The sequence below is a fragment of the Puntigrus tetrazona genome, chromosome 20, assembly GCF_018831695.1.
Source record: "Puntigrus tetrazona isolate hp1 chromosome 20, ASM1883169v1, whole genome shotgun sequence".
Classification (NCBI taxonomy): domain Eukaryota; kingdom Metazoa; phylum Chordata; class Actinopteri; order Cypriniformes; family Cyprinidae; genus Puntigrus; species Puntigrus tetrazona.
Window position 1 is genome coordinate 25,775,161 of NC_056718.1, and position 20,000 is coordinate 25,795,160.

A 20,000-nucleotide genomic window follows, 5' to 3' on the forward strand; every position below is an offset into this window, starting at 1 on the left:
GCAGTTGGTGTCTTATGTATTATTGTATTAAATATGTATTATTTGGGTTAAATTATGTATTTGCTGACCTTTTTTTAAAAAATAAAATTGGGATGTGAGTATAATTTCACTTTTTAAATTCAACATTTAAAAAAAGCAAAACTTATAAACATTGAGTGTTTGATAATGTTTTAATTAGTTAATAAGCTATTATGTAGGTTATATTTATTTAACAGCCATGCCATGTAGTTTTTAAACCACACATTTATATATGATTGTTATTTTTTCTGGCCACCAAACACCTCTAATTTGCCTCTTTGCACTGGAATTTATTTCGTTCTATTTTAACCCTAAATATTACGCTAATTGTAATATAAATAATAAGCCTATAAAAAATAAAAATAAAGCTGTCTCTTCATCACTTCCCAGAATAAAATGCAAAATGTAGTCGGTGTAGTAATCAATACACAATCCATGCACATGATGTGTAACTAATCACTAGACATTGCTGCAAATTTATTAAAACTGCTGTCTATACTACTTAAACCCATTCACACATATTGACAGTATGGAAGTGTTTGGAACTATTGAAAGCTCCATGAACCACGTGATCACATGGTGACGAGATCAAAGCTCGACGCAACGCTCATTCTCGACGGCTCTGCACCAATCATAACAGGAGCCCATTTAACTGTAAGAAGAAGATCAATAAATCAACAGCCTTGCATAGAGCTGTTCCTTGAACCCTAGTTTAGAGGAGGCTTCTCACCGCGAAGAACATTTGAAGAACCTGTAGCTTTAAAAGATGCAGGATTGTAGTCTTCCATATCCTAAGAAACCTCGTCTCCATTTCTGAGTGCACTGCATTAATGAAGTCTTCCTCCATGGTGTTCCCTCACGAGGCTGGAAAGGTGAGCGCTCCGCTGAGATGAAAGTCACCCTTTGCTGCTTCATTAGAGGGAAGCTGTTCAGATGTCAGAGGAAGAACTGTGTTAATTAGGCTGTGGGAGTCTACAGAGGGCATGGCGGGATTAATTAGTGTAAAGTGGCCAGAGGGACGGTGGGGAAGTTACGTGGGCTAGACTTCACCTGAGAGCTGTGGAGCCTCGAGAAAATGGACTGGAACGAGAAGCGGCTGGCCGACATTCCAGCAGTCTGAGCTGTCACTTCTGCTGAGCTCATGTGTTGATTTCATCTTAACAAGGAAACGCTCGCAGCGTGCCGTGGTACGGTTGCATTAATTCTTAAAATGAGTTAGATTAGATGTATTCACTCCTGTTCATCTAGATCTGCTGTAGCTGGACTGATCCAAGTGTTCCTGAAGAAGCAGAAGCAGGACTGAGTATTTAAATGTTCCTGTCCAGCACAGGATTGTTGATATGGGTCTTTTGTGTCGCAGGGCAGATCTCGGTGGAGGGCTTCGCTAGATATCTGAGTGGAGAAGAGAACAGTATCATCCCTCCAGAGAAGCTGGACCAGAGTGAAGACATGACGCTGCCGCTTTCGCATTACTTCATCAACTCCTCACACAACACTTACCTCACAGGTTGTGATCATTTGTGGTCTGAACAGATGATGTAGTGCTAGTGTGGCGCATGTCGAATTAGCCATTTGAATGAAGATGGAGTAACAAAAAACTTTTTGCACTTGTGTGGTTGTAGAATTATGATATTAATGTCAGTATCATTTGAGCTAATTAGAGTACTTAACTTAGACTCGGTTTCAGCACTTCCAATCAATATACAAAAACATTAAGATGTCTCACTAATGCATTTTTTGATTCATTTAGATGAAGTTCTGCCAATTATCTAATTCAGACAGGATGTTCATAATTACAAAATGAGATTTCTGCAACATAAACCACTCAAATGATTCTCCACTTTAAAGGCATTAAAGGCATTTGCTCTCAGATGTGGCAATTGTTATTATAGGTGAAACGTTATAAAATTGTACATTTTACAAGCAACATTTCATATGCAAAATAAACAGACTTATCATCTTTTAACAAGGAAGATTTTTTTATGATCAATCTTGATCAAAACGGATCACATTAACATGTTGTGCAGCACTATCCCTCTGTAAGTCCATCAATGAAGGTAAACGAAGAAGGCTCATTAGATACGAGTGAGAGGTTTGTGATGGAGCATGCAGCTGAAGTTTAGTGCTCTGTTGTTTTCTGCAGCGGGTCAGCTGGCAGGAAACTCTTCTGTGGAGATTTACCGGCAGGTTCTGCTCTCCGGCTGTCGCTGTATAGAGCTGGACTGCTGGAAAGGCCGGACCACCGATGAGGAGCCCATCATCACACATGGCTTCACCATGACCTCAGAGATCTCCTTCAAGGTAAATGCATTTATCTCCCTTACTAGATTTGAGCGGGATGAGATGGTTTAACAGGGATGTGGAGAAATACAGAACCAGGGCTGAGATTTACTAAAACCTTCAGACTGGATGAGCTTTAAGAACCTTAAAGCAGAATGTCAAGGATTATAAGGAAATGGTCTCAGCGTTCTCTGTGGAAGCACAAGAATGATCGAAAAAACAGATAAACATCCATTGCATGCCTAATGCTTACCAATTCTTTAAAATCATAACCATCCCTCAGTTGTGATGTCATTTCCATGCTCGTAAACTAATGGAGGGTTTTTTTTAGGAAGTGATTGAGGCTATCGCAGAGAGCGCCTTCAAGACAACTCCATTCCCCGTCATTCTGTCCTTTGAGAACCATGTGGACTCGTGAGTGTCAAAGCTCTATGAAGAATTTAATATTTATGAAGTCACTGTGTGTGTGGTGTGTGTGTGTGTCTGTGCGTGAGTGAGCGAGAGAGTGGTTGGTGTAGGATGTTAAAAATATTATTAAGACAGTATAAAAACAATAGAAGTCTATCAAAGTCCTCAAATATAGCAAAGCAAACTGTGTGTATATGTGTGTGTGTGACATTGAGTGATTTTTTTTTTTTTTTTTTTTTTTGAAGATCTAAAAATGTCTATAGTTTCCTGTAAGGGGTAGGTTTCAGTGTAGAACAATAACACATACAGTCTGCGTGTGTGCGTGAGTGTGAGTGTGAGTGTGCGTGCGTGCGTGCGTGTGCGTGAGTGTGTGCGTGTATGTTATAGTGTGAGTGTGTGTTATAGTGTGAGTGTGTGTTATAGTGTGTGTGCGCGAGCGAGTGTGTGCGCGAGCGAGTAAAGCGTGTGAGCAGTGTGTGCGCGAGTGTGTTATAGTGTGTGTGTGCGTGAGTGTGTGCGTGAGTGTGTGAGAGTGTGAGTGTGTGTGTGTGTGTGCAGGGCTGGACTGGACTGGGATGAGAAATCAGTCCTGGCATTTGTATGTGTATACATATAGCCTATATATCCCAAGAAATAATCTAAAATATCTAAATATAATTTCCAATTAATAAATATAAGTTTGCAACTGTGTACATATAGGCTACTATAATTTAAAATGTTGCTAGTAATCTTCACACTAAGGGACAGCAAAGACCTCCAAAAAGGAAGCAACCTTTATAAGAATAAAAGAGGAAAGCGGAGAACAAAGTAATAAATTAGGAATTAATTTAAATAGTGATTAAAGTACTGGTATCTTTAATACTGTATAATACATAATAGTAAATACTGCATACTCATAAAATAAAAATAGTGTGAGTATATCCCATTTTGTTGGATAAAAATAAAATATTGGGTGATATTTAAATCTAGACTTCTCTGCATTGGCCAAAACAGTGTATTAGAACAAGCATGAGGACATCTAACAATAAGTTAAGCACATTAGTTCATTTTGAAGTGCTTGATGTGCAGACTTTCTTTCATACTTTAAACTCTAGATTATTTTGGTCTTTTTTAACCTTGTATGGATAGAATGTTTCATTCAGAATGTAATGCTAGCCCTGCGTGTGTTAAAGTGTCACTTTCTTCCTGAATGTGTCTCACGCTCTTACTGTGCTTTAGTCCCAAACAGCAGGCAAAGATGGCTGAGTATTGCAGATCAATATTTGGAGATGCATTGCTCACAGACCCACTGGAGAAATACCCCGTGAGTGAAAACAGATCACACACACACACACACACACACACACACACAGAGTGACTCCTGTGTCTGATTCAGGGGTCAGATAATGAATGCTGTGACCAGGAACACTTGGCATGTGTAGGGCTTTATGAATCAGAATTTCTGTTTTAATTAGATTTCTAAAAAAAAAAGAGTAAACCTTTAAGCCTAATTAAGCGCAATTAGAACAATTTCTTTACAACAGAACATTTTGCTGCTAAACAGTAGTTTTTTTAGTTTTTTTTATCTGTTTCTTCAAGTTACAAAACAGAACTTTATTTTGGTGGGTTGTAGTGAAGAGTTTGGCCTTGTGTGCATATCTTCACATATAGTTTTAAGAAGATGATGGTGGTAAACACACGAGTCACGAGTCGCTTGAAAACCCCAACATTTGAGTATTCCAGTATTTGGTCTTTTTTCAAAATGCAGAAGAGTTTTAGTTTGTTCTAAGCTATAAAATGATCAGTTACACTTCACAATAAGTGTCATTTGTTAACACTAACAAACAATGAACAATACTTTATTACAGGATTCATTCATCTTTTTCAACATTAGTTCATAGAAATGCACTGATTCGTGGTTGGTTCATGTTAGTTCATTGTGCTTTAACTAATGTGAAAAAACACAACTTGTGAATTTAATAATGCATTAGTAAATGCTGGAATTAGCATTAACTAAGAGAAGTTAATTATGTTCATGTTTATGTTGTATTATGTTAACTAATGTTGTTAACCAATGTAAACTAATAAACCTTATTGTGAAGCGATACCAAGTTATGATTTTGAGACACAGGTTTTCTGGGTCTGTGTTTTGCAGCTGGAGGCCGGTGTTCCTCTGCCCAGCCCCGTGGACCTGATGGGTAAAATCCTGATCAAGAACAAGAAGAATTCCCACAAAACCGACGGCAGCACCAAGAAGAAACTCTCTGAGCAGACGTCCAACACCTGCAGTGACACGTCCAGTCTGTGTGAGCCGTCGTCTCCCGGCGCAGGTCAGAGTCCAGACGAGTCCCTCTGACCAGACCTGCTGCGTTTCTCCTGTAGGACACTTTCACATGCTTGTTTGAGATCCTTTTCATCAGCTAATAATGTCTGTAAGTGCTGTAGGATGTGTTTGTAAGCTGAAGTCCAGTCTCTCGCTGCCCCCCGCTGACCAACCAGCTTCAGCCTCAGAGCGCCTGGGTTTTGTCTTTATCAGTTTGTCCCTTGTTTCCTGCTGAGTAGGTTATTTTATCTTGTCTGTTGACGTTTTTTACATTTTTAAGATTAAGATCAAGTTGAGTTTTTTTCTTGCTAATCCATTTCCCTCGTACGTACATGACATAAAGATCTGTTCTTGGTTTTATAGTCCTCAGTTATCATGGGTCAGGTCTGTTTTAAACACACAGGTGTTTTCTGTGACAGGGTCCACTCATCAGGAGACTTTAGACACTGCAGACGGGAACGAAAGAGGAGAAAGAAGACTGCAGGGAATGAAGTCCATTGATAAAACCACTGGGTCGCTATTAAATAACTCATGTCTGGCCGATGACAAAGGTTTGTGGTTGAACATGAAACAGGTAAAACGAGCCTAGGACTGTTTAGTGACGTGGTCTCTCTCGTGTTAATCAGCAGACGCAGATGCAGAGAGTGATGCAGATGAAGATAACGATGAAAGTAAAAAGTCCCTGGATGAGGTGAGTGACGTCTCTCGTGTTAAAGTTGTTCTTTCTGCAGTCGTGATTGTTTACATCCGTTTATTCCTGATTATGTGTAATTTACTCAAACCTGTATGACTTCATTCTCTGGACAAACAAACCCAGACACTTGATCCAACTTTCTTAAAAACCTTTTTGTGTTTCACAGAAAAAAATTAAGTCATGCAGGTTTGAGTTTCTTGAGAATTAAACACATGTGTGTCATGTGATGTGTGTATCAAGTCAAGTCAACCTTATTGGTGTGTGTGTTAGTGTGTGTGTGTGTGTGTGTGTGTGTGTGTGAGAGAGAGAACAGAGATCGAACCATCAGAAATCACTACTACCCCAAAATAAACTAAATATATCCGTGATTTAATAATTGAACCTCAACCGAAAGACTTGGTAAAAAAACTGAATGTTCAAATTTATCTGCAGGATTTATAGCAGTCTGTCGACTTCTAACCTGAACATTAAACGTTCAGAAGTTATTTCAAATGCTATTATTCCAAACATTGTTGTATACAGTATGTTGTCTTCTACGCATGTTTTGGCAATTGAGTGAGTGTGTGTGTGTGTGTGTGTGAAAAAGAGAGAGAAAGAGAGAGAGAGTGTGACCCCTCTTGAAGCACCAAATTATTTCAAAACGTATTAGATCTCCCATAGATTTATAATACGGAATATCAATTAAGATTTTAGTATTTCACAAGATTATTATTTTCCTGGTATCATAAATTGCCATTTTTGCCTCACCCAAAAGAAAATTCAACAACCAGCAACAAAATCCGTGTTTCAAAGTATATTTAAAAAAACAAATAAATACTTCCAGTGAAAAAGTCTTACTGAAATGATTAAACAGATCAGTTAAAACTTGAAACAATGAACAAATCGGGATTCGTCTTTCTTGGGGAATCATGTAAGAACTGTTAAAGGTAACTGCTCATCTGCCAAACTTTCATTAAGTACTTGTAACAAATTTAAACTCACTTCTGTCCTAAATGTCTTCTACAATTCACTCTACAGAGCATCATTACCAGGCACTTTATTACACTCCATACTTTGGAGCAGCTTTTTTGGTTCTTCTAAAGTAACAGCTTTATTTAAATCAGAATTAAGTTCCTGAGGTACTTGAGACAAATTTATAAAAAACCCACCAGACTCATCCAGAACTAACTCACTCTCATACAGCTTTTTATAAAAGCCAGCTGCCCTATACCTTATTCCAGACGGGTCTGATAACAAAATCCCTTTATCAGAACATAAATTGTATATAAACCTCTTTTGCCCATTCTTTTTTTCAAAGTGAATTTTTTTTTGAAGGTGCATCCATTAATTTAATATTTTGAAACCTTGTTCTGACCAACTCTCCTTGTGTGGTCAGATCCAATAAATTACTTTTTTTCCGTCTTGAAAGCTCTTTATAAAACAAGAATCTCCTGAGGCATCTCCATATTCCTGTATATCCTTTAAATCTTTCTCTAAAGATTCAGTTATACTTTTCATGTTCAGCTTTGTGTACTGGAGCTCAAGTGACTTAATATGGACAATCCATCAAACTCTCCGACCCAATCACGTGTGTGTGTGTGTGTGTGTAGAGTGACATCTCGTGGTGTTTCAGTGCAGCACAGCATCAGATTTCAGTAAATCAGGAATTCTTAAATCTGGCCCATGAGATCCACTTTCCTTCAGAGTTTAGCTCTAAAGCTCATCAAATGTCTTCAAGGTCACAGGAAGGTGAGTGTAATCAGGGTTGGAGTTCGAGTATATTGGTCCTCGGGAAAGATTTGAGAAACCCTGCAGTAAATGCTCTCCATTCAGACTCATTTTATGGGGTGTAATCAGTTTTGGCAGTACGTTTGATTGCTAAAAGATTACTTTTACTAATAACTTGTTAGTAAATAGTAAATAAACACATTACTTTTTGCTTTAGAAGAAAATATTTTTCAAATAAGTATAGTTTTTTTTTAAAAATAAATAACTCCTTTGTTTTCTTATGCACTGACTGACAGCTCTGGGGTTGCCATGTTGAGAACACGATCTTACTGTAGTTCTAGACTAAATATTAACATGTATTTACTCAAACACATTCAGTGTTCCTCAAAATGAATAAAAACAGTTAAATTCAAACTCATTATTTCGAATGAATCCTCTTAATGTTAACTCATCTCACCATCTTTCCATGTGAGATACTGAAATCCTGATTTGATTTTTACTGATAGTGCCGATCATCACGGTCACTGCTCAAGATTGATCATGTTTTCTGAATGGGATCTGTGGTGACTCCTCTCAGAGTGTTCTGGAGTGACACGTGTTTCTGCTGTCTGTAGGGGACGGTAAATGAAGCCTTCGCCACAGAGGAGATGTCCAACTTAGTCAACTACATCCAGCCTGTTAAATTCAACTCCTTCGAGGCGTGCAAAAGTAAGTCAGTCTGTTCTTGAGATGTGTTTGACGCAGCTGCCCTGTAAGATGGGTAACTCTTCTTGTTCGTTCTCCACAGAAATCGATCGAAGTTATGAAATGTCGTCGTTTGTGGAGACCAAAGCCCTGGAGCTGCTCAAAGAATCGCCGGTGGAGTTTGTTGAGTATCTTTTGGGAAACACTTTATTTTGATAGTCCACTTTCTACTAGACATTCTACTAACAGTAAGCAACTTTGTATCTACATGTCAACTAGCAGTCGTTAGAGTAGGGTTAGCTTTAGGGTTAACACTTTATTTTAATGGCTCCACAACAAACAACATACTATATGAAACTCATTCTACTGACCCTAAACCTAACCGTCTACTCTGAGAGTTCTAGACGTGAAATTGCAAGTAGTTGTAGTTAATATGTAGTTGCATGGTTACTTATAGTTAGTTGAATGTCTAATGTGGATTATCAAAATAAAGTGTAACTATCTCATGTGGTGATTGCACTTTTGCATTTTCAAATCAAATAAACACAAAAGGTGTCAAAAATTTTGAAGTTCTTTTGTTGTTTGTTAGAGATACTTAACTCCTTCATGCAGGTATAATAAACTGCAGCTGAGTAGAATTTATCCCAAAGGGACTCGAGTCGACTCCTCAAACTACATGCCTCAAGTCTTCTGGAACGCTGGATGTCAGCTGGTCGCTCTGAACTTCCAGACCATAGGTACCTTCATAGAAATGCACTCCATCACAGCTCTCAGTCCTGATTATTGACTGATGTGGTCATGTGTTAGCGTTTTCGATCTGTATGTGATTTCAGATCTACCCATGCAGCTGAATCTGGGCATATTTGAGTACAACGGGAAATGTGGCTACAGACTGAAGCCAGAGTTCATGCGACGGACGGACAAACAGTTCGACCCGTTCACTCAGAATACAGTAGACGGGATCGTAGCGCACACGCTGTCTGTGAAAGTAAGTCTGCAGATCATGATATCATTTGTAGTTTGGTGTTTTTTTTCATTGTGTTTTGGGTCAATGAAGGTTGACAGGTTTAATTACATCATTAGATATATTTAGTAAGTCATTAATAAGTCATTTTACTTGTACAGTAACACGCAAAGATATTTAGATATTTATACTAAAAAACAAGCAAAAAAAAAAGACAAGCAGTGTCCCAAATATCCAGATGTTCGTTTCACAGATTCAGTCAAATCCAGCAGATCAGAGTGAGCTTCTGCACTGTCAAATAAGATTTCTGTCTTTCAGATTATATCTGGTCAGTTCCTGTCCGATAAGAGAGTCGGTGTTTACGTGGAGGTGGAGATGTTTGGCCTGCCGGTGGACACCAAACGGAAAGCATTTAAGACCAAGACATCTCAAGGCAATGCCGTCAATCCTGTGTGGGATGAAGATCCAGTGGTCTTCAAACGAGTACGTCTAAACCTGATCAGGCAGATTCTCCCTCAATGCTTTGATTCTGATGAGCCGTATGTTTTAGGTGGTTCTTCCCACGCTGGCATCGCTGAGGATAGCCGTGTACGAAGACAACGGGAAATTCATCGGCCATCGGATCATCCCAGTATATGCCATCCGACCCGGCAAGTATCTGCGTGATTTCTCAGGACGTGACCATACACGAGGACAGATCTTGGTCATTAAAGCGCTTGTCTCTCTGCTTCAGGATATCATTACATCAGTCTGAGGAACGAGAAGAACCAGACGCTGACGCTTCCGTCTGTCTTCATCTACACTGAAGTCAAGGACTACGTCCCAGACACCTTTGCAGGTACATTATACGAGCCAGAAAAGAGGGTCATATGAACTTTTCTGTCAGAGTCAGTTTTACATTGGTGCTTCTTTGTACTTCCACGCTTCTGTAGCTTTTCCTCAGGTTTTGTACTTAAATTTAGTCATTTAGCAGATGCTTTTATTCAAAGCGACTTTGAAACGAAGACAATAGAAGCAATCAAAACCAACAAAAGAGAAATGATAGATATATATATATAGTCTCAGTTAGCTTAATGCACTACATGTAGCAAGCGTTTTATAAATTATCATTATTACTATATAAATAAAAACAGTTAGAATACAAAAAGATTAGAGAAGTCATACATTTTTAAATGCATTTCAATGTATTGAGACCCGTCCCGGACCCGATGCCTGCGTGCAGAATAATGCATGTTAGGTTAGGAGAGGTTTCAATAAAATGGACAGGTGGCTTCTTAAAAGACAAGTTACTCTGACAGAAGATGAACATGCTAAAAAACAAACAAACCAGAGCCTCAAAAATACAGCGAGTTTCGTGGATGGAATTAACCCTCACTCAGCACTGTGCTTTTACTGCGGAGAGCTGTGAGCTAACAGAGCAATGAAGCCATCTCATCTTCAGCTGTATTTACAGACTAAAAACCCACATCAAGTCAGGAACAAAGAAAATGTAAGGAATTTCCAGCACTCCAAGAGAACATGAAAAAAACACTGAAACTCAAAACATTATATGCTGTGTCTTTACTTTTGGCAAAAGCTAAAAATCCATTTTGATATTTCCTGCTGCAGCTGAGACCCTGGTGGATAAAACAGCTGCAGACAAGGACAAAACTGTATCACTGTCAAATTACACCATTTCATGTAGAATTGACAAGATGGGGACTGATACAGTTGAGCAAGTAGTGGATAAACTCTAAATGATGTTCACTTCGACTTGATGAATCGGCTGATATCAGTGGACCGACTCGGTTGGTTGCTTTTATGAGACATGTGGATACCAGTGACATTCGTGAACGCATGCTTTTTTGCAAAACACTGGAGGGAGGATATTTTCATGTTGTTAATTCGTTTAAGGACAATAATTACATTGCCAAACTAGCGTATCTATCATATATTGTTGAATCTCAGTCTGAAAGGAAGGGACACTATGATTTTGTAGCTTTATGACTGAGTTGGTGGTTTACTCAAGAAAGCGGAGCTCTGGAAAAGACTATTTTAGCTGTTTTTCTTAGTTTGATAGCTTTGTTGTAAGTGAGAATATAGAGAGAGATACAGTGAAAAACTGGATGGACATTTAGCTAACATTTCTCCATAATGTAAGAGAGAAGTCTGAGGGTTAAAAACCCATTTAAACATTCACATAGCAACTGTGGCATGCTACCTGTTCACCTGAGGAAAGAGCTATTGGATTTGAGATGACTTTTGAGAACTGTTTCCTGACAGAGTTTTGGGTGTGTGTGTGAGGAGAGAGCACCCTGAGCTAGGGAAAAGGGCTTAGGAACACCGGCTCCCATTTCTGTGAAGCCTTTTCAGCAATGACACAGAAAAACAAAACAAAGAAATGGGCTTTGCCTTGAAAATAGTCTTATAACAGCTAAAGCTTCTCTGCAACCAAGAATGTCAAAGATCTTAAGAGAAGGACTGCCAACTGTTTTATTCCTAAAACGTAAGACATTTACGTTTTTACGTAAAGCTGCATGCAGAAATGTTTATAAGAGATACATGCTCACTTGCTAACTGCTAACTGTTTCTAGCCTCTGGCTTCCTGTCATTTCACTCTATTTTAAAGCAAAGGGTTGTCTGGTCAAGGGGTACTGGCTTGAAAAAAATCAAAAAATGGGGTACTTAAGCAAAAGTTTTAAAGTTTTAAAGAATAGAATTAGAATAGAGAGTGAAAGAGTTATAGGGTCAAACAAAGATGGAAGAGATGTATTTTTAGCCGATTCTTGAAGACGGCTGAGATTGATTTGGGCAGGTCATTTCACCAGAAGAGAACATTTAATGAAAAAGTCTCTGAAAGTGATTTTGTGAGTTTTTTTCATCTCATTAAAAATGAATCCTGCTGCCGTGTTCTAGATTAATTGTAGAGGTTTGATGAACAGAACAAAAGCTTCTGAAGCATGTTCTAAAAGAAAGGGCCAGACAGCAGTGTTCTGGTGTTTTGATGCTGCTGTGTTTCGTGTCAGATGTGATCGAGGCCCTGTCCAATCCCATCCTGTACATCAGTCTGATGGAGCAGAGAGCCAATCAGCTGGCAGCTCTGACGCAGGAGGAGGGAGCTCAGGAGACCGACAGAGAAGAGGTGAGTGAGTCTTGCAGTACATTACTAACAGCAGCTGTTAACTAGTCCTCTGAGTTTTAGAAACTTTTAATGTTCAACTAGTTTCTCTAGTGTGTGTGTGTGTGTGTGTGTGTGTGTGAGACAGAGACAGAGACAGAGACAGAGACAGAGACAGAGACAGAGAGAGAGAGAGAGAGAGAGAGAGAGAGAGAGAGAGAGAATTTTTTTGAATTTTAAAAAATTCATTTATTACATGTAACAAAAACAATGTTCATCTCTTATTGAAAGGAAAGGGGAAAAGAAAAGGAAAAAAATTCTATTTTTTACATATATCATATTATAAAAAACAAAATGAAAAAACAAAATATATATAAAAATAACCCATATAGACACAGACATAACCATTGAAAAATTACAACAACTGTGTGAAAAACAATTCTCCTTCTAAGATGAAACACAAAGCACCATAGTTGCACCATTTTTGTTCAAACATGGGAAGGTCATTCATAGATTTATAGAAATTAAAATCAATTAAAACTCTGGATTTAAGTAAAGCTGTAAATAACACAGTGACATCTTGACCGGGCTTTTGTTCAATCCTGTTTTTTCTACTTGTATACACAGCAAGTTTGGCTTGACCCACAATAAAATTCAGCAACTGGCAATCAAGACTTTTACTCTTCTTGTACTTAACCCCCAAAATAAAAGTTTCAACAGAAAATAAAACATTAAAACAATTAAAAAGACTTCTTAAAATATTAAAGAGAGAAACTAATCTAGAACATTCCATAAAAGCATGAAATACAGTTTCTCTTTTAAAACAAAAAGGACAATCGGCACTGATGTCAGAGTTTAAGACAGAAACAAAAGCATTGACAGCAATCGCTCCATGAAGAACTCTCCACTGTATATCCCCTACTCTCTTAGCTATTGGTGGCTTATACAAGACCCTCCATTCTGGCTTAATGTCTTCATTTAGATTAAAATATGAACGCCATGGTGTATCATCCTTTGTCCCTAAAACCTTCTTGTTAAAAACCAGCACACACATTTTATAAAATAATTTTCCAGTGACTAAAAAGAAATTAAAAGGCAGAGTTTTAAAAACAGTTTTTAAAAACACACTGTTACAATCACCAAGTTTAGGAGACATCATCAAAGTTGGAAAACAGTCTTTACTATCAGGAGTTTTCACCCCTGCAAAATAGTCCAACAATAATTGTCTCTCTTCCTCCGTAAGCATTGACTGCCATTTCATCAAGAGCTGAGTAACAAACCGGGTGGAGGTTATCTTTAAAACAGAGGAAACCTCCTCTGTATTTGAAAAAGTAGGTCCTGTTACATCCAGCAATTGGTCCAGGGTGGTGATCTTTGCAGTGCAGAGATTTTTACTTAAGACTGGAAAAAAACAGTCCGTGGCTGAAATGTCCAGACGGCCTCCAAACACAACTGGCTCTTTTAAAAGCCAATAAAGAGAATTAAAACATTGTGTCCTCTGAAAATTAAAAAGGTTCCAAACTTTAAAAAGATTACAATAAAATACTGGTAAACCAGACATGTCCAACTTGAGAGAGTCCAGAAGGAAGAGAGATCTGTCCATCTGTAGACCCCCCAAAGTTTGTAGAATAAAACAAGCAACTTTCTTCCAATAAGAATCAGGGGACTCTGCTAGCAGCCTCTGAATAAACTGCAGACGAAAAGCTGCAGTCCTACTCTGCAGATTAACAAGTCCTTGTCCACCTTCCTCTTTTTTGTAAAAACAAAATGCTTTGGGAAACCCAGTGTAGTTTGTCCCAAAAAAAATCCACCAGGATGGCCTGTAACTCCGCAAGCAGCTTTGAAGGAGGATCTGTGCAGGCCAGTTTGTGCCACAAGGATGAAGCAATTAGGTTGTTGATGATTAAAACTCGACCCTTGTAAGACAGATCCGGAGCCAGCCACCTCCACTTAGCAAGACGACCTCTCACTTTATCAACAAGGCCATCCCAGTTTTTCTGTGTGGTAAAATCATCTCCCAGGAAAACTCCCAGGTATTTAAAACCTCCTCTTATCCACGGAATTCCATCTGGAAATCTTAATTTCTCAGTCCCATTACCACACATCAACGCTTCACTTTTATTCCAGTTGACTTTTGCAGAAGATAAAACATTAAAATCAGTAAGAATTTGCAACAATTTCTCAATGTCTTTTTGATTACTGATAAAAACAACAACATCATCAGCATAAGCAGACAATTGAACATTACAGTTGACTATTGGGATATGTAACCCATCTAATTTCAACCTTATCTGTTGCAGTAATGGTTCTATAGCCAGAGAGTAAAGCATCCCTGAAAGGGAGCATCCTTGTCTTACCCCTCGGCTGACTTTAAAAGGTTTGCATAAGCCACCATTCACTTTCAGAACACTCTCCACTTCACTGTACAGAACTGAAACCAGCTTTACAAATTTTTGGCAAAAACCAAAAGCTGCCAGACATGACCAAAGATATTTATGCTCGACTCTATCAAAAGCTTTTTCTTGATCAAGGGAAACCAGTGCACAATCTAGATTTAACAATCTAGAGACATCTAAAATATCTCGTACCAGAGAGACATTATCAAAGATTGACCTGTCGGGTATGAAGTAGCTTTGATCCGGGTGGATAACTTGACTAATTACTTTTGCCAACCTTATTGCTAAAACCTTGGAGAGCAATTTATAGTCTGAGCATAGAAGGGACACTGGACGCCAATTCTTAATTTCTGTTAGGTCTCCCTTTTTGGGGAGGAGAGTTAAAACAGCTCTACGGCAACTCAATGGCAAACGCCCTTCATCTAAGCTTTCGTTGAGCACCGAGAGCAGATCTCCCCCCAACTCAGTCCAGAAAGCCTTGTAAAACTCTACAGGTATTCCATCAATACCAGGAGCTTTACCTGACTCCATTCCATTAAGTGCCTCATATAACTCACCCAGGCTCAAAGCTCGGCTGAGATTAGCATTGGCTTCTTCCGAAACCTGAGGCAAGTCTTGTAGGAAAGTGTCACTAGTGTCCAAATCTGCCCCACTCTCACTGCTATACAAGTTTCTATAAAATTGGACGGCCCTTCCTCTAATGTCTATGGGGTTTGATAAAAGGCCTCCAGACTCATCTCGTAATGTATGGATACATTTTTCTGTCCATTCTTTTTTTCCAGACTAAAAAAAAATTTTGTTGGGGCATCCATTTGATCTATATTCAAGAAACGAGACCGGATCAAAGCTCCCTTCACTTTAACCCCTAAAAGATCACTTAATTGTTTCCTTTTAAGTGAAAGGTTGTTTAAAACATTTTTTCCTCCAGATAAATCGGCCAATTCCTGTAGTTTTATTATTGATGTCTCTAGTGTTTGCATGGTTCTTAGAGTCTGTACAGTAGTGTTTTTAGTGTACTGCTGACAAAGTTGTTTAATTTGCACTTTTCCAAAGTCCCACCACTGTCGTAAAGAACAGAAAGAATCTTTGGATGCCCTAAAATAGTCCCAGAAACACTTAAAGGTATCTTTAAAACCTTTATCATTTAATAGGGAGGTGTTAAAATGCCAGTAAGCACTCTTTGGTTTAATAGAATTTAAAACAAAAGAACAGCAAACCATACTGTGATCAGAAAAACAAACAGGGAAAATAAAACACTTATTAAAAATCCCAAACTGATGTTTAAAAATATAAAACCTGTCCAACCTAGCCAAAGATAAAAAGCTGTCCCGACTATGACCCCATGTGTACTGTCTATGAGTACCATTGAGCTGTCTCCATACATCACACAGCTCATGTGTTTTAATGACTTCAATAAGTCTCTTTCGAGAGGGCTCATGCAGTGTGTCTAAAAACAACATTCTTTGAATTCCTGAGGTTGGAGCATAAACACAAATAAAAACTAAAACAGAGGTTTCAAATAAAGCTCGAACCTTTAAAAGTCTTCCTTTTATCACTTCATCAACATAAGAAATAGGAGCAAAGTTCTTTGAAAATAAAACTGCGACACCTCCACTGAGGGAGGTGTTGTGACTTAAAACAGTAAAACCATCCCATTCTTTAGCCCAGTCAACAGCATTATTTACATCACTGTGTGTTTCTTGTAGTAAAACAACATCAATTCTTTTCTGGGTGAGAACTTCATATAATGCAGCTCTTTTTCTGATGTCTCGTGCACCATTAACATTCAATGATGGTACAGAGACTTCACCCATCAGAAATAAAAGACTAAAAAAGAAAAACCAACCCATGAAACCAATAACAGTTCAAACCTTCTCTTCACTTTCTTTACATAACTCAACATTTATCTTGTTCACCAGTTTCTTTAATCTATAAACTTCCTTATTAGTAAAGCAGCCTTCAGAAATTAAACATTTTGACTTCTCCACAAACTGTTTTAGATCTGGGAAATATTCATTCACTTTCACTCCTCTTCTATTTTTAGTTGATTTAAGAAAATATTTAATATCATCTGCTTCATAACAACGAGTATCACAGTCAAACTGTGATAAAGAAACCGAAGATGAATCAGATTCATCGTCACTGTCTGTATCTTCATGAATTTCAACAGCAGCTTTCTTTGAGTTTTTACTTTCTCCAGTGTCATCATTCTTCCTTCTTTTAACCGGGACTTTAAACAGTGTTTGTTTAACCTCCATATCAATGCCATCGTCCTCACAAACATTTGACATTATTGAAACATTGTCACTTACATTTTCTCCCTCTTGCTTTTCGGTACCGATATTCTCCGTATTTGAATCTGTAGCAGATAACGCGGCCTGTTCCACAGCGCTCGAATCCTCCGCGACTGTCTCTGGTTCACCCCGCACCTCCGGAGGCCGATCGCCCGCGATCAAACACAGCACGGCCCGGTCCTCTGCGGGCCTGTCCTCCACAGGCCGGTCCGCGGCAGACGCGTTACTCTCATCCGAACTCCTCTTTTCGGGACAGTCGCGGACGAAATGGCCAACACCACCACAACGGAAACATTTAAATTTACCGGTCGTAGCAAAAACAGTGTAATCAAAATCATCGACACGAAACTTAAGAGCGAGATCTAAATCATCATTAAGAATCATATAAACAAAACGTCTGAAAGACACAACATGTTTTAAAAACGGAGATACGGAACCCATCGAAATTTTCTTTATCTGTGACACTATTTTACCATAACGAGCGAGAGATTGAATTAATATTTCATCTCTAATGAATGGAGAAACATTAGAAAGCGTCACTTTTTTAGATGGCATTGATAAAGGAAGAACTGAAGTAAACAAACCATCAACAGTGATTCCGTTTTCCACGACTTCATTTGCTTTGTCAACAGTTTTCAGAAACACAACAGTTGCGTTATTCATCTTAGAAGCTGAAACTATATTATCGTAACCAACAAACTCACCAATAGACAAACAAACATCTTCAACACTCACCGCGGACGCCACTTTCACAGCGTGACGCCGCGTGAGGGAACTGAAGGCAGTAACCCGGAGCGTCATGCTCCAACCGAGCACACGACCCGAAAACACCCAAACACCCAACAAATATATGAAAAGAAAGATAAATTAGAAATATGAAAAAATTAAATAACAAATATAAAATGAAAAAACAAGGAAAAGTTCAATGTTTCTGGCACCACGACCACAAACACGTGCTCTCAGCTCAAAGACGCTCTGCTCCCAGAGAGAGAGAGAGAGAGACAGAGAGAGAGAGAGAGAGAGAGAGAGAGACAGAGAGAGAGACAGAGACAGAGACAGAGACAGAGAGAGAGAGAGAGAGAGAGACAGAGAGAGAATTTGAATTTTAACAAAACTTTATTACATTTGAGAACAAAAAATGCAACTCAAAAACAACTAATTTCACATGAAAGTAAAAACCACACCATCTTCAAACAAACAACACAAGGCACTGTTACAGCACCAAATGTTTTCAAAAACATCAAGATCATCCATACTCTTATAAAAATTGAAATCGGTCAATATCCTTGCTTGTACCATATTTGAAAAGACAATGGCTACATTCTGCTCCTGGTTACATTCAATTTTCTTCTTCCTGCTCACATAAACAGCTAACTTGGCCTGACCTATTACAAAATTCAACAACTGACAAAAAAACCTTTTTTCTTACATATTTAAAACCAAGAATGAACACTTCTTTAGAAAAGTTTCACCACATCTTGCAAAAATGTTCTTTAGTAGCAAAAACAAAGGTTCCAATCTATCACAGTTCACAAAAGCATGAAAAATAGTTTCCCTCTCATTACAAAAAGGGCAGTTAACACCAACCTCTGGATTTAAAACCGAAATAAAAGAGTTGACTGCAATAGCACCATGAAGGATCCTCCACTGCAAGTCACCTGCCCTTTTAACCAATGGTGGTTTATATAGTGCTCTCCATTGAGGTCTTCTGTCTGCATCTAGTTTAAAAAAATCACGCCAAGGGGTATCAATCCTCCCATCCAGCACTTTCTTATTAAAACTGATCATACAATATTTGTACAAAGTCTTCCCAATACAAGATAAGAAATCAATATACACAGGAACAACAGTATCTAAAAAATCCGGAAAAACCTTCCATTTTCACAGAAAAGAACAGATGAGGAAAAGAGTCTGCTGAATTGGGTATACTAAGACCATCATGAAAACTGGACAACAAAGACAGTTCTGTTGCTTTAAGGGCAGTTTGCCATCTCAATAAAAGCTGTGCAGCTAGACGAGTAGATCTGAACCCCAAACGCTTAGCAGTTGCATCACCATTTTTAAAATCAAGTCCCGCTGTCTCCAATAGTTGTCCCAAAGTGATGATTCTGTGATCAATGAGAACTTTGTTAATTCCTGGAAAAAGTCCACTTGCTGAAACATCCAGACGCGCTCCAAGAACTAGAGGCTCCTCCAAAAGCCAAAAAAGTGACTGTGGATCTTCCGTTTGTTTAAAAGCAAAAAGATTCCAAACCTTGAAGATGTTCCTGTAAAAAGTCGGTAAACCAGAGGTGTTCAGTTTCATGGGATTCAACAAAAAAAGGGTTTTGTCCAGCCCCAAATTCTCAAGATTATTTAAGATCACATAAGCAATAGCGCACCATTTAAGATCAACAGAACCAGCTAAAAGTCTTTGGATACGCTGCAACCGAAAAGTCGCTAATCTACTTTGTAAATGTATTAACCCCTGCCCACCCTCCTCCTTAGGCATGAAAAGAACACCCTGCGGGACCCAGTGCAGTTTATCCCAAAAAAAATCAACTAAAATGGCCTGGATTTTAGCTAACAATTGAACAGGAGGATCAATACATGCAAATTTATGCCATAAGGAAGAGGCAACTAAATTATTAATTATCAAAATACGGCCTCTGTATGACAACTTTGGTAATAAGCATTTCCATTTTTCCAGACGACCCTTAATTTTTTCAATGGTGCCTTCCCAGTTTTTTTGCACTGTTAATTCGTCCCCTAAGAAAACACCTAAATATTTAAACCCTGATGTTCCCCAAATTAGTCCCCCCGGCAATTCTGGTTTACCCTCTATCCATTTGCCCATTAAAATAGCTTCACTTTTCCTCCAGTTCACACTTGCAGAAGATAAGTTCTTAAAGGCTGAAAGCAATTTTAACAAAATTTGTATATCACTTTTTCTACTAATCATAATTACCACATCGTCAGCATAGGCTGACACTATGAGATTGTCTTTGGAATTTGGCAATGGAATACCATGTAATTTAGCCCTTATTTGATGTAAAAGAGGTTCAATCACTAAAAAGAATAAAGCATGCCAGATAAAGAGCATCCTTGCCTAACACCCCTACAAACTTTAAAAGGAGCACATAAACCACCATTGATTTTAAGAATACTCTCCACGCC

General features: G+C 38.5%; 2 protein-coding genes across 10 annotated transcripts in view; one reads left to right on the plus strand and one right to left on the minus strand.

Annotated features, from left to right (window-relative positions):
- LOC122325519 (1-phosphatidylinositol 4,5-bisphosphate phosphodiesterase beta-1-like) overlaps positions 1 to 1,003 on the minus strand; it is a 21,664-nt gene extending 20,661 nt beyond the window's left edge. The window contains exon 1 of the mRNA XM_043220555.1: positions 879 to 1,003. Coding sequence (XP_043076490.1) covers positions 879 to 1,003 — 125 coding nt within the window. The remainder of the gene's footprint in view (positions 1 to 878) is intronic.
- A 311-nt stretch (positions 1,004 to 1,314) lies between these two features.
- The window catches only part of LOC122324336 (1-phosphatidylinositol 4,5-bisphosphate phosphodiesterase beta-1-like), a 52,441-nt gene continuing 33,755 nt past the window's right edge, over positions 1,315 to 20,000 (plus strand). For 8 of the 9 annotated variants that reach the window (XR_006247151.1, XR_006247150.1, XR_006247152.1 and 5 more), the window contains exons 1-15: positions 1,315 to 1,525; positions 2,162 to 2,319; positions 2,630 to 2,712; positions 3,925 to 4,009; positions 4,841 to 5,015; positions 5,428 to 5,559; positions 5,635 to 5,699; positions 8,024 to 8,117; positions 8,197 to 8,281; positions 8,706 to 8,830; positions 8,927 to 9,081; positions 9,376 to 9,540; positions 9,608 to 9,707; positions 9,791 to 9,895; positions 12,063 to 12,178. Coding sequence is in view for 6 of the 9 variants with exons in the window: in XM_043218690.1 (XP_043074625.1) it covers positions 1,330 to 1,525; positions 2,162 to 2,319; positions 2,630 to 2,712; positions 3,925 to 4,009; positions 4,841 to 5,015; positions 5,428 to 5,559; positions 5,635 to 5,699; positions 8,024 to 8,117; positions 8,197 to 8,281; positions 8,706 to 8,830; positions 8,927 to 9,081; positions 9,376 to 9,540; positions 9,608 to 9,707; positions 9,791 to 9,895; positions 12,063 to 12,178 (1,839 nt within the window). In the remaining 3 variants the exon portion in view is untranslated. The remainder of the gene's footprint in view (positions 1,526 to 2,161; positions 2,320 to 2,629; positions 2,713 to 3,924; positions 4,010 to 4,840; positions 5,016 to 5,427; positions 5,560 to 5,634; positions 5,700 to 8,023; positions 8,118 to 8,196; positions 8,282 to 8,705; positions 8,831 to 8,926; positions 9,082 to 9,375; positions 9,541 to 9,607; positions 9,708 to 9,790; positions 9,896 to 12,062; positions 12,179 to 20,000) is intronic. The other variant, XM_043218686.1, reaches the window with a different exon arrangement.